The sequence below is a fragment of the Nicotiana attenuata genome, unplaced genomic scaffold, assembly GCF_001879085.1.
Source record: "Nicotiana attenuata strain UT unplaced genomic scaffold, NIATTr2, whole genome shotgun sequence".
Lineage (NCBI taxonomy): Eukaryota > Viridiplantae > Streptophyta > Magnoliopsida > Solanales > Solanaceae > Nicotiana > Nicotiana attenuata.
In genome coordinates, this window is record NW_017674852.1 from 40,443 (window position 1) to 54,799 (window position 14,357).

Consider the following 14,357-nt stretch of genomic DNA (forward strand, 5'->3'; position numbering starts at 1 on the left):
CATTGAGTAAAAAAGTATGCCAACCGACAAAAAAGTACCTAATAATACATATCCCTTTGGTTACTCATTTGTCACCCTGTAAGAGTTGTTGCGATAGATGAAGCAACATGGTATATGAAACAGTGCAAAAAAATTAAGAAAAAATTAGATACAACTATTAATATTTATTGAAAAGTTTGAAAGTCCATAATATTTCAAAAGCGATAAACACCCAAAACAGAAAACCATAAATATCTGTTGGAACATATGAAAAATCCATTAAGAAATAAAAATTTAACAAAAATATAAAAAGAAGAAAAGCCTAAGGTGGTCTTAACATTTTTACTGTTTATAAGTTTATATTTGATTATAATTTTCAGTACCTGGGATCCGAAAAATCATCTTTCAAACCCATAGCAAAAAGACCACCATTTGTTTCTTCCGTGTATTTTTTCAACTCAAAATTCTTATATTTTCTTTCTCTATAGAAAGAAAATGTCGAGTGAAGACCATACATGAAAAGACAAAATGAAAACAGATTAAGGACGAAAAAGAGAAAATAATAACCCACATCAAACATAGCCATGAAGTTGGCAAATTAAAAGAGAACCAGATAAAAATTATGGCAAAAATTGAGAGAAAAATTGACCAAAAATTGCAAAACTCAACCGAGAAGATGAAGAGGAGCTCAAAGAACTGTCTTTGAAAGCCTAAAGAAAAACTGATGAAGGAATCGATGTTTCTGGAATGCCTGGTGTGTCTGTTATTTGGAAATTGGAATAGGATAGATGAAAGAATTGATATTTGAAAATTAAAAAGATTAAGCACGTTTACGATAGGACTAATTGACAAAAATACCCTTGGTAGACTATCTTCTCCTTTCTATATAATAGAAATTATGTACTATGTTTAGTCATCTCTCTAGTTTTAGAGGTCACATGTTAATTTAATAACAAAGGGCGTCACTGTACAGATGTCAAGTTGTAAAAACCTATGTTGCTCAAACTCTCCAAAATATTGTTAGATGTATGTCGGACGCTCCAAAAGCAATGGATTTTTGGAGGATACACACGGGTGCGGCAGCACTTTTAGAGAATCCGGCGCAACATATGTAAAAACTAATCTGTCAATACAGTTAAGAAGCATGGTGTTTCTTTTTCCCGATTTACCACTAGTGACAACATACAAAATCTTTCCTAGGTTCTCATCATGATGCAGTATTTAGACAAAAAAATAGTTAGATCAACTAATTAAGACATATTTGTCTCCATTTGATAATATGCCTGTAGCACCGGCTGGCATCTTAGCTTCTGAAGCATCCTTTCGAACCTGAGCATGCGATTCAGCTTCGTGCTGGAACATCTTGACGAGTTCTTGTAACTCTAGTCTTCTAACCTCGACCTGCTCCTCGATGACTGGTTTTTTAAATCCAAGATAGATCAATCCAATAGCAATCAACACAGCTCCTAGCAAGACGAGAGCGAGCGAGAAGAAGGCAAATGCATATGGGGAACCCCCATTTCCAGGAATTCCATCCACATTTATCCCAAATAGCCCGGTGATAATAGAAAGAACAAGTCCACAGCCTCCAAATACACCTAGATTATGTTGGACACGAAGGCTCTGATCCTGAAGTTAAAGAGGTTCAGAGTAAAAGCTCAATAGGTGTACATGAAAGTTACTGTCTAATAAAGATGAATACTCCTAATACACGTCAGAGGAAATGTCTGAAATGTCCAGAGCAGAAATGAAGAAAACCATTAAAATACTTTTTTTTATTTTGGTTCTTTTATTTCTTGGGTCTGTTGGTCTAGCAAATGTACTCAAGAGCAAAGTTTAAGTCTGGGGTGATACACTAATATTTCATCATCTCACTGTTTTATGAAGCTATAGTAAATCTCTAGTGTTGATGTTTCTATGAAGTAATAACACCCCATGGAAACAGCTTCTTTACGAAGCTGCATATGAAAAACAAAGTGAATTAGAGTGATGATGGTTAAAGAGAAATATTTATATAGTCTATTCTTAAAAGAAAAAAGATTTATATAGTCTAAAAAAATCGAGTTTTTGAACTTCAACCTTAAGAAATTTCTGAAATTGTGAATTATTCAAAAAGTTAATTGTATGAAGAGAATCATATTGCAGTTGATACATCAATGCAGAAGTTTTAGCTGATAATAAACTCAATGTCGTGCATAAAGATTGATGTTAGACACAACAACAACAACAACAACAACAACCCAGTAGAATCCCACATGCGAGGGGAAAGATTGATGTTAGACACAACAATTGATGTCAGACACATTTCACATATTAATCTGTCATGGAAGTATGAATAGAATAATTTAGTGAATAAACTTAGAAGCATGTAAACAATATAAAAGACACACTAATGGTTGCTAAATGGTGGATAGAGATAGTATTTATTATGATTCTATTCTTTTTTCTTCTTTTCAGAAACTAAATAGCGATTATATCTTAATTTTGTTATGAATTACCCTATTTTCAACTCAACAATTAAAGTCTTACCACAAAGTATTCTGTATATATATAAAACATATTTTACTTCTATATTCCAGACCGTACAAGCCTCAAGTTAGCTCTGCCATTGAGTGCACTGTCCCCAACTCCCCACAAAGCCATAATTCCCTGATTCACCAATCCAGTAATTGATATCAGTTATGAGAACAATGTACAGACATTTCACCACGCAAACTAGTATCTTTTATTCACGTCGTCTCCCATTACATTTCTTATTTTAATATGCCCCTTTATACGTCAGTGGTGCCACTCATAACTTATTCCTGTAATTACTCTCTCTTCCAACGCGTACCTATTACGCTACGTGACTTAACAGTGGTGCCACTCATAACTTATTCCTGTACCGCTTACCCTAGCTAAACCATGTGACGTTCATTCCAAGGGAACCTGACACCAGTTTTACTGGCTACCCACATAGATATTATAACTCAAGAATATATATGTAGACAATTTGTCGAAAATAAACCATCTAGATGTGATTGTTTTGCATCATCATTTTGATTTTTGAATGATAACATTAAACTGATACAGGATATAGCTAATTAATTCAACATAATCAGGCTCATTTACCACAAGTTAAAGAAAATAGACAAGTTGTGCCATGGAACTTTCAACTTTAATCACATATTTGGAATATAATTTTTGTAATATTTGGAATAGAATTTTCAAAATAAATAAATATTTGGAATAGAATTTTATCATATGCGAACAAATATGGCACCTGTAACCATGCGCGGACGGTACTCTGCATGACATCCTGAATTGTAAATAAGCGGCCACGAACCGCTTCTTGCTCTTCAATCATCTGTCTTGTACTTTTTAGTATTCCTTGAAGCAAACTCCTTACAGCAGTTCCCCTCAGATGTTGGAGAAGCTCGACTACAATCTCCTCTCTTGCATGTAAAGACCATTTTACCCGTATAACCTTGACGAAAAAGAGAGCATATTGGTTCAAGTCTGACACATAACATGCTTTTAAACAGTAGGCTGAAATACAAAATCCTCTCAAAGATAAAAAGGAAGTTCATAGATATTCCTATACCGTGAATAAATCAAGGGAACTAGTAGAGAAGACCTGAATGACATGTATAGTGTTAGACTAATTTTCAAATGTTTAAATTGTCTTTGTTGTACTTTTCACCACAAATCAAAGTGTTATGCTAAGACTCAGGAGGAAGAGTCTCACAGAGCGACGAGCTTTCTTAGAATGTAAAATCAGTTGCTTTTCTACATTTCTCTTATTCTAATTGGATTTGGTATCAATCGGAATAAGCAGGGTTTTTATGCTTTGAGGGATCAATTTCCTGCAACCATGAAACTAAACGTACCTGTGTTGAAAGCCTTCTAATTTCTTGATTCAAAATTATACTGAACAAGTGCATATCCTCATAGGTTCTCCTGTTCAACAGGGTTTACTTCATAAGTTAATAATGGAAGTGAGTAACTAAACCAAGTGCTATGTACTTTTAGTTTCATTGCAAAAACAGTCCATAGACATGAGAGCGAAAACCTGTTCATGAACTTTAGTTCAGCTTCATCAGCTGCCCCAAAAATATACTTCCGAAATAACCTAAAACAAATGCATATTAGATAGTTGAAGAAAATCCACAATCATAAATTCCAAGCAACTTTAATCCAAAGTGAGGAAATTATAGGTAAATTCAGCTGTGAACCATAAATGCAGAGTCCAAAGCAGTCGATAAATTTCTATAGCGCCTGCGACAAATTCAAGCAATTGGAAACAAAGAGTAAATTTTACAATCTTTAATAAAGTTAAGCAGCATCAAATGTAAAGGTCAAAGAGAGTAGTTGGAAGGAACAGAAGCAAACGAATGACATTGTACTAAGTATAAAAATTAAAATAAATCTTTCAATAAATAGAAAAACCAAAACTGTCACTGTCTAGCAGTGCATTAAAACGTCCACCTACAATTTTTTTGTGTGTGTGTAAGAACGTCCACCTTCAAATTAAACAAGTACAAATAAGGTTATGTCATGAACATGTTTGCTCGGATGGTACTTGTTCCCATCGAAAGCACTCCTATTTACTCTGGATAACTTGTATTTGCTGAATATGTTTAATATAATTGATACCATCTAAAGAAAGAAAAAGAACAAGAAAGATGCCGTTTCGCTGAGATGGAGAAACATCAAAAGGTGACACGAAGCCAGCAAGAAGATGCAATTTATTAAAATCGAGCGGAACTTGCAAGAAGTGAAACAGTATTAAGAAAAGAAATATGTGCAGATTAACTAAAACAACAGTTAAATGGTGGAAAACCTTTAAATTAAGAAGAAACAAAAGAAGAAAATTGAATAACCAAAAAAACCAAAAGGAAAAGATAATTGTAATAGTGATCCTTAAAAAGGAACCTATGCCAAAAGAGTTACAAACCAAAAAAAAACAAGAAATATAGAAAAATCATATTTTTTGTAGAGTCAAAGCTATTACGCTGATCAATAATATCTCCCTTTCCAACCGAACCGGCTTCAAGCTTTTTATATTGGAAATGGGATATAATATGGTTTGAAATCAGATGAATTCAATAGATTTTGGCGAATAACATACAATGAACACGAGGTCGCTGGTTTGCTAGAACATGCAGTCAGAACAAGTGGGTATATTTTAACATAATGAGATCTGAAACACAATAGAACATGAAACAAGGGAAAATTGACACCTGTCATCCCACCGGGCCAGGCGACAAGTTAGGAGTGCTACAACCTCATGAATTGTTCGTGGGACATTACAAGAGCCCGCAGCGAGTAGCTCCTACGCACCACATCATTAAACTATGAGAAATCTATAATTAAACAATCCAAGCATTAAACTGTCTCCACTCTCCAGTAATGTCAAACAGATGATAGACAGAAGGATAGCTTGCTACATACTCATTGACAAACCTGAACTTCTGCAATACCTAACACGTTGATATTTGATGCAGATCCTTTAACATGCAATGCAGTTAACAAGAAATTGTGTGCTTGCCATGATCGTAAAACAACTGGTATATCATCTTCTTCAATAAAAGGATCACCAACTGACTGCCCCAAGAGCTCAAATAGTAGTCCACCAGCAACTCTAACCGGCACCTGAGCCCAACACCGCAAGAAGTGAAAGGTTATAGAAGCTCAAATCTGTGGACACTAGTTTTCACATGGAAATATAATAATCATCGTAATAGAGATACAATTACTTAAACATTAATTGTGAGCACCCTCCACTTCCAACCAAGAGGTTGTGAGTTCGAGTCACCCCAAGAGCAAGGTGGGGAATTCTTGGAGGGAGGGATGCCGAGGGTCTATCGAAAACAGTCTCTCTACCCCAGGGTAGGGGTAAGGTCTGCGTACACACTACCCTCCCCAGACCCCACTCGTGGGATTATACTGGGTTGTTGTTGTTGTTTGTTTATTTAAACATTAAATCCTTTAATGTTTTATCACGGATTCCTCCTTCAATTCAACCAGAAATATTGATTTTCCTATTACAAACTCTCATGTATTTAGGCTACTACAAACTTTTAGGTCCAAATTTATACCTCAACTAAGAGCCAAAATATTTAAATAAACGTTTAGAAAAAGCAAAAAGCTGTCTGTCATAGCTCGATTTTTTCCTTCTTTTTCCTCCATAGTTTTTTGTTCAAAATATACTCTTTTTATATCATTGTTCTTAGCAGAGTTCACAAAATTAAAATTGGCACGAATAAAAGGAGATCCATGAACACCTCGGACACAACATAACGAACTCTTGTGGGATGATGCTTTCTAAGTTGATAGAGGCACTGGCTTTTAATGATGTTCTTAAGAAATAAGCTACCATAATATGAGCTAGGTTTTGGGATAGAGTTAGGCCCAGGATCCATTTTCTCAACATGATATTAGAAACTCATCTTTTTATTTACTCAATGTTAGGTCTCATCCATGTTATATTGCTCATGCTCCAAATGTCCGGTCCTAGGTGTGAGAAGGGGTGTTAGAATGTCCCAAATTGGTTGAAGGAATGAGTTATTGTCTCCTTAAATGGTCTTAGGAATCCTTAACTTATGAACTAGTTTTTAGAGTTGAGTTACGTGGAGATCCATAAACATGGTATTAGAATCAGACCCATCTCTATTCTTTGTTTACCCAATGTTGGGCCCCCAAGTTATACTGTCCACGCTCCACAGTGTCCAACCCTGGCTTAAGGAATGAGCTTAGGGAATGAGCTATTTAATTTCTTATATGGCCTTGGGCGATCCTCACATCATGAGCTAGCTTTTGAGGTTCAGTTCAAGGTCCATTTTCTCAAAAAAGTCAAACTGTGGAGAGAAAATGGTCTACAAAATCAAATGACTGGTTGCCAGGTTAAAAGACAGAATATCTAACCTCAATGTTCTTAAAAACCAGTGTTGGATCACTTTAAGCATGCCATTTAGCAAAGATAAGATCCCATTACGGACTGTCTACATTCGTTCCTCCCCTACTATCCCAGTTGTAATGTCATAAGGAGCCATATATACATGTAATATGTACCTACCAATGTAGTACATCGGGCTTGTCTAAGCATCTTTTGGTTCTTATTCTGAGCAGCCTCTAGAAGGCCTAGAAGCAGAACTGGCTGGTCAGTGATATATTTTATAAGATAAAACATCATTACTTGCATTTCTTCTTTCCAAGATCTTCAAAGTTATCAAGATCAAATGCTTCTCTAGGTCATTTTAAGTACCAATAGTGTACCTCCTGATGTAGTTTTAATCCTCATAAAGTTCTCCATACTAAAAATTAAAAGGAAGGAAAATTACCAGAGTATCCTGGCAGATTATGCAATAGGTTAGATATCATGTTGCTATTAGGAGCAAAAAGAAGGTTTAATCTTCGCAAAGTTGTTAGCAGTATAGCATGCTCGAGTGTAAACTTATACAAGCGAAATACCTCATAGAGAAGGTGCTTCATACGTTCACTAATCAGCTTGCTTTCATCTCGCAAGGCAATACTTATGGCAGGATGTAGCCACTGAGCATTGTTCAACCATGCATTGACGAAAGGGTGACCGGCAGCTACATGACACCACCAAGTTGGTCCAACCGGGCGTTCCCAGTATGGAGCTGCAACATCTGCTACAGTGACATCATCTTCCTCATCGGTAAGCTCAACAGGCTGAGAGGCCCAATCAGTATCAACATGCACCGTCTGAAGCAGCTCAGATATTCTAGCCCAGCCTATTGGTATCCAGTAATTACCAGAAGACCTTTCTCGGGGATTATAATGATAATCTTGTTGATAACCTTGGACATGCGGGTTCTCAATGTCAACATATCCAGATTCTGTATAATAAGGTTCTATAAACTGATCCTTGTCGACATCTTGGGGTGAGGAATAACTCGCTCGACTTTTAGATAGTGGTGGCTTTTTAGGTTCCCTGGCAGCATAATGTCGTGCAGAGTGATTATTAAAAGTGGATCTTGATTCATTTGTCTTCCGTTGGCCGCGGACAAATTCAAAGGCACAAAGCAGGCCATCTGTCCATAACTCACTTCCCAGCGTGACATCTCTGGACAGTTGCTGTTTATGATTCTCTTGGTTCTTCATGCCATTGCTCATTTCTGCACTCTCATGAGTAACACTGCTCATTTAGCTCCCCCTTTTAGTTTCAGCTTAGCAAGCATTCCTGAAATACTCAGCAATAGACGGACTCAAGTCTGAAAAAGGTCACAAAATAAAGGAAGACAACAACGATAGAAATCATAGATTATCAGCATTATTTGAGGATTCCAAGTGTTAACATTTTGCCTAGACCAGATTATGTTTGTAATGTAATCTCATGAAAAACCATTTTAACAAAAAATTTGAGTTACTCCAATTATCCAATCGATTCGAGCAACAAAAGGTAATACCATTATGTCATAAAAACTAAAGGTATATACCAAGACCAAAGGAACTAATGTTGCTGATATGAAATGAAAGATACAATTTATCACTCCACCACTTCAATACCAACTAAAGATATATACAAGTACCAAAGGAACCAATGCCGCTGATAGGAAAGTCAAAGGCTGTACACCCACTTATAATTCTACCACTTCAATTCAACGAAAAACAAGATGAAATTATAAAAGATTCCATCTCCCCCAAGTATCACAGGTGGTGACTAGAGCAGCTGCAAATGATGGTAATTCTTGTTCATAGTAAGCCGATAAACAGCAGGAATAACATATTCAGGAGGTATGCTCACCAGCACTTATGGTAGAAGTTATGCACAAAACTTCATGCACTAATTATTCATCAACACTCTCGATGATCGTCACAAAATGGTGTAACCAATATTAGAATTAGCATTATGGGAAGAAGAATGGTTTTCAGCAGGTAACTCGTACCAAATTGTGGCATTATCTTTTTACCGAAACTCTTATGCATGAATTGAGACACATTCACCAAAAGTTACATAATTTGCGCTTTTAAGGGTCATGTATAGTTCAGCCAGAAATCCACTGAAGTAGTACACCTTTTTTTTTGGGATAAATAAGAAAATTTATGTAATGGTGAGAATTAATCCACTGAAGAAGTACACTTCGAGAGTGTATCGTGCATTCAACAGTTAAAGGTATATTCCTAGACACATGTTTTACAAGACATAACAATGACCGAACAGAGAAAAGAACCAATGAAGGAAAATATTTTTCTTGAAAAAGTCATTTCTGGTGTTACAGAAAAATATTTTCCAAAGGAAACAAAATTTCCACAGAAAGGGGAAAATTGTCCCTCATTTATGAACGGATTTTATCTTCTTTACAAACTATAACACTCAAAAAAATCATAAAACCTCTTTCCAAGGCACCTCAATTAGCTATACGAATCCTCATAGACCATCTTCCGCATTTAAACTCATCTTAAACCAACATTAAACAACGTAAAACCAAAAAAGAAAAGTATTAGAAATTCTCTACATTCCCTACTGGCATACGAATCACTAATAGGGCTAAAAGACTCCTAGAGCATAGCACCTAATGTAAAACTCCGCCATAGCGCACGTCGGCGGGTTGCAGTCAGCGGCAAAGCTAGGAATTTCCTCAAGGATGTTCAAACTTGAAAGAAGTGAAAAATTCTGCGACAAAGGGTGTTCACTATATGTTATACCTCTAAAACCTAATATTTTATCTATATACCCAATTACCCAGTGTAAGTTTTCAAGACATGTAGCTTCGCCCCTGGGCTGGCAGCTAGCGTAAAACTAGCCAATTCATGATGAATTTGCTGACAATATCATAAATTGTACATTCACCAAACATGCTTCGCTATATAAATCGCAATAAACGTTTAAGAGAACTTACGAGTAGCGAGGGTGAAGAGTGATTGGCTCCAGATGAAGAATTTGTCCCTTGAATTCCAGAATTTTCCTGTAAATTTCCCTCATATATTCCTCCGTTTCTTCTATACATGCCAACTGCCGCAATCTGCTGAGGCTGACTGAAACCCAGCGGCCAACGATCACTAATCAATTCAAAGCGCCTCACCCTCAATTTTATCAACAAAAACGAGTATCTATACCTTTTTATATTATTTAGATATTTTTTATAGGTGAAAATCATTTACCTCAAGCTTACTTTAAAAATCAAAACAATTATCATTTTCATCCTTAGTCCTAGGCAATATTTATTTTACCCTTAATATTTTTAACTCTCTCTATATATATAATACTTTTCTATGTTATTTAGATATTCTTTAATGCAGGTATTTATTAGTATTATATCTTATTATATAATTTAATCTAAGTTCACTAATATTATATATAAAATAACTATATTATGAATTTATTACAAAATGTATTGCTACTTTATTATTATTATTATTATTATTATTATTATTATTATTATTATTATTATTATTATTATTATTATTATTATATAAATTAAAATGCATATAATGTATGTCGATCTGTGTGTGTGATTTTAAGTTCTACTATTTTATTATTCTCTACGTGTATATAAATTTTTGAGTTTGATGTTATTACTAGATTTTTTTTAAATTATAATTAAAGTTCATGTAAAGTGTAAATAAATATTTTTGCAAATTTATTATAAAATTTACCTCTATTTTACGCCCATTATTTTTTTAATTACCTGCATTGTATAATTTATAAAATTTTCACTCTCTTTTATTCTCAATTTTATAAATAGATTGAGTTTTGATTGTTATTAATAAAATTACTGATACGAGTAAATTATTTATTGTAATTTTTTTTTCTCATTTATTTCACTATTGAACATCATTAACTTATATGCTTGACTACTACTTCTCACTTTTTGTGGTTTCGAATTTTTTTTTTAATTTGTCTATTGGTAAGTCAATAACATAAATTAAAATAAAAAAATATCATTATATTAAAGAATAAAAATAAGAGATAAAAATTGTAGAGAGTAAAATAGGCATTTTAAGAAGTCACCTTTGGTACGAGGAGTAGAATGATAATTGTTAAAAGTTGGAGGATGAGTTTGATTTTCAAAACAAACTTGGGGGATGTAAATGATTTTCACCCTATTTTAAGATATTGTTATATTATTTAAGTTGACTATATTTTTTCAAATACTTTAAACATATTTTACACATATAAGGAGGTGTGAGTGGTTGGCTTTGGCAGGTGTGAGAAGAGGTAGAGGGCGACCTAAGAAGTATTGGGGAGAGGAGATCAGGCGCGACATGATGCGGCTTTAGATTTCGAGGACATGACCCTTGATAGGAAGGTGTGGAGGCCGAGCATTAAGGTTGAAGATTAGGAGGTAGTTGAGTGTTTTTCTACTTTGTACCAGGGTGCGAGGCTAATCCGATAGTGTTATGTCCTAGACTGCTAGTGGTTCATGTTGTGTTCGTACTATTTTTTGTTTTTATAGTACCGTACCGTTGTTACTGGTTATTGTTATTTCTTTCCCATCTATTTTCTGGTTCTTACGATGTTGGTATTATCTTTCTAGCTTCTGTTGATGTTACTGATCTATTGTGTCTTTTCGTCTTCTTGAGCCGAGGGTCTATCAGAAACAACCCCTCTACTCCTCCGGGGTAGAGGTAAGGTCTGCATACACACCACCCTCCCCAAAATCCACCTGTAAGATTTTACTGTTGTTGTTGTTGTTGTTGTACATATAATATTGTCAAACAGTTTAAATATCTTTTAATATACAAATTTGCACTCTCTATTTTATTTCATATGGCACTTTTACTATTGTACACACGAGAATTTCATTGAATATAGTCCATACATAATTTGAGCTTAATTATTAGGTTCGTAAAATATAGAAAATTTTGCCTCCTATAGTAAAGCTTTACACCCTATTTATTATAAATAAAAACTATTTTAAAATATTATTTTCTATCGCTACCTTTTAGTTTTTATAGCAAAATATGTATTTATGGTCACTTCCTAGTTCCTACAGTTAAGCCATTAAATACGTTGTCTATATTTTTCGCTCTCATTCTTTCAGTTTATTCTCTCCCAAAATCACCGCATAGTATCTATTTCTCTCTACACGATCTCTCTCTCACAACGCCATTGTATTCCCCATTGTTGAACTACGATTCTCTCCTTTATTTGCAGGTTCTCTCTCTAGATTGTTCTCAAACCCTAGAGTAGATTTTGCGGATGGCTGATGGCGAAAATTTGTTGACAAATACTTTATAAACTTGAACTGTAACAGCAGCATATCGAAACCCCACCTTGATTTCCCATTGAAATGTTGTTTCTCATCTGATGTTACTGTCTGGGTCCTTTTCGCCATCAGCCATAAAGTCAAAGAACTCAACTTGATTTTATCCAGTGTATTGACATAGGAGATTTTATCCAGTGTACAGTGGTTTTGCTGAATTGATTTTGAATGTTGACATGGGAGAGGAAAGGACAGAGGAGACAGTGGCAGCGGCTAATGAGATTAGGATTACTTTGGGATTTTTAGTTTGTACAGGCCGTTTTTGTTAGGCATTGAACCCCACCCCACGGAGCGGTGCTGAGTGGTGTCCTCTCCTCCCTAATACCTAAACAGAGTTCCGTCTATGGAGCCTAAAGTCTTCTCTTCTTGTATTTATATGTATTCGATAAGGCACATATTTATACAGTGATTTTCTCTTCTTGTATTAGATGTATCTATATGTATTCGATAAGGCATACACTGATTTTTATTTTGTACAGCGATTTTTGACTGTTATATTTAGATGTATTTATATGTATTTGAGTTCATACAACAACATTTTTAAATACATTGTTAGTTATATCATTTTGATGTTATTAATCAATTAGTTATGCATTCCATCTAACTGTATTCATCTGTATTTTCAACCTAACTGTATCCATCTGTATTTAAAACAACAATTCAATGAAATACAGTAAAATACTCTCAATACAAATAGAAAATCAATGAATACAACCAATGAAATATACCCAATAAAGCAGTAATACCATGTATTAGGAATAACTAAAATATTGTGAATACAAAAATAAACTTGAATACATCAAACAATGTAGGGGCAAAAAATTCTTGAATTGTATCAGAAAAAAAGGGACTGAAACTCTGAAGAATGCTCTGTTTTTTGGGGTTTAGCGTCTCATAAATCTTCTCATTAATTAGATTGATAATGTTGTGTGTTATAATTGATTTAGGTGAGTTATATTAGGAGTGTATCCCGTTAAATTAGCAGCTTTCCATTATTAAACAACTGAAGAGACATTATTATGTTGTATTCATGAATACATCGGCTGACAGCTAGACAGCCCTATTTTTTAGCCGATTTTTGCTACTGTATTCATGAATACAGTAGCTCGAATACATTACCATAGCAACTGAAAGGTAGCTACGCAAAAGTAATTATGCATATGATAGCTATAGGAAATTAATAGGCACTAAACAATAGTCATTTCTGAAAATTCCTCTAAAATATATTGGAATTAAGTCTAGATCAAATTATTTAATCCAAAATATGGATTTAACTAAAAGTTCAAATTTTTTGGGCTAGTCCATTGAATTGGTTTTCAAATGATGAACCCGTTTCATTAGCCCAAAGTGTATGACATGTGTCAAATGATATGGCATGCCAAGTCAAATAAAGGACCAATAAAATTATGCCATGTTTGCAAGTGTTGTAGCGTGTTAATTAGTAAAATAAGAACCAATTAAATGTAGACAAGTATCCAAATGATATGGTTCAAGCAATCACGTGCCATCTTATCACTAGCTTTGGTGATAGGTTTGATGATTCAATGTCACGACCCAAACCCCGGTTGTGATGGCGCCCAACATAATGCTAGGCAAGCCCGACCATTTACACAACCTTAGCCAATTAATCTCAATAGATAAATAAATATTCACTACGAAAGTACCAATTTAATGCAAAATTTCTGATATAATCTCTAACATTCGAGAACCCCAGAATTTAAATACTAAAAATACTAATCAGCCCACAGAATCTGGTGTCACGAACATGAGCCTCTAATACAGAATATTCACCTACCACAAGTCCGTCTAGGGAAAAATGCGAATTAAAAGGATAAAATAGATGAGAGAGATCAGGGCTGTGAACGCCATGCAGCTACCTCGATACTGCTGGATAAATGCTGCTCAACTAAACAAGTCCTCACTCACCCTGTGGTGTACCTGGATCTGCACACAAGGTGCAGGGAGTATTGTGAGTACTTCCAACCCAAAAAGTAATAAATATAAATAAAATCTGAGGATAAGAAATCCTAAATAAACACAAAGCAAAGCTATAAATACAATAACGTGAACCAATAGCATAATACAGTAAACATTAAAAATATTATAATAAAGTCACACCAGAATAAGAATAAATGACAATTAAATATGCAATGCAACACATAA

General features: G+C 34.6%; 1 protein-coding gene across 5 annotated transcripts; it reads right to left on the reverse strand.

Annotated features, from left to right (window-relative positions):
- Positions 1–985: 985 nt before the first annotated feature.
- LOC109219358 lies at positions 986–10,033 on the reverse strand. Of its 5 annotated transcripts, none has more exons than XM_019383796.1 (9): positions 9,828–10,033; positions 7,432–8,167; positions 5,425–5,613; positions 5,202–5,293; positions 4,031–4,090; positions 3,849–3,918; positions 3,242–3,445; positions 2,566–2,628; positions 986–1,608 (listed from the first exon to the last, which is right to left on the reverse strand). In XM_019383796.1, the coding sequence occupies exons 2-9, from the start codon at positions 8,128–8,130 to the stop codon at positions 1,222–1,224; spliced, it is 1,764 nt and encodes a 587-aa protein (XP_019239341.1). In that variant the 5' UTR covers positions 8,131–8,167; positions 9,828–10,033; the 3' UTR covers positions 986–1,221. The 5 variants fall into 5 exon arrangements, with proteins under 5 accessions (XP_019239341.1, XP_019239342.1, XP_019239343.1 ...); XM_019383797.1 differs by having other exon boundaries at positions 7,432–8,198; positions 9,828–10,031; XM_019383800.1 differs by having other exon boundaries at positions 1,522–1,608; positions 2,509–2,628.
- Between the last annotated feature and the right edge of the window lie 4,324 nt (positions 10,034–14,357).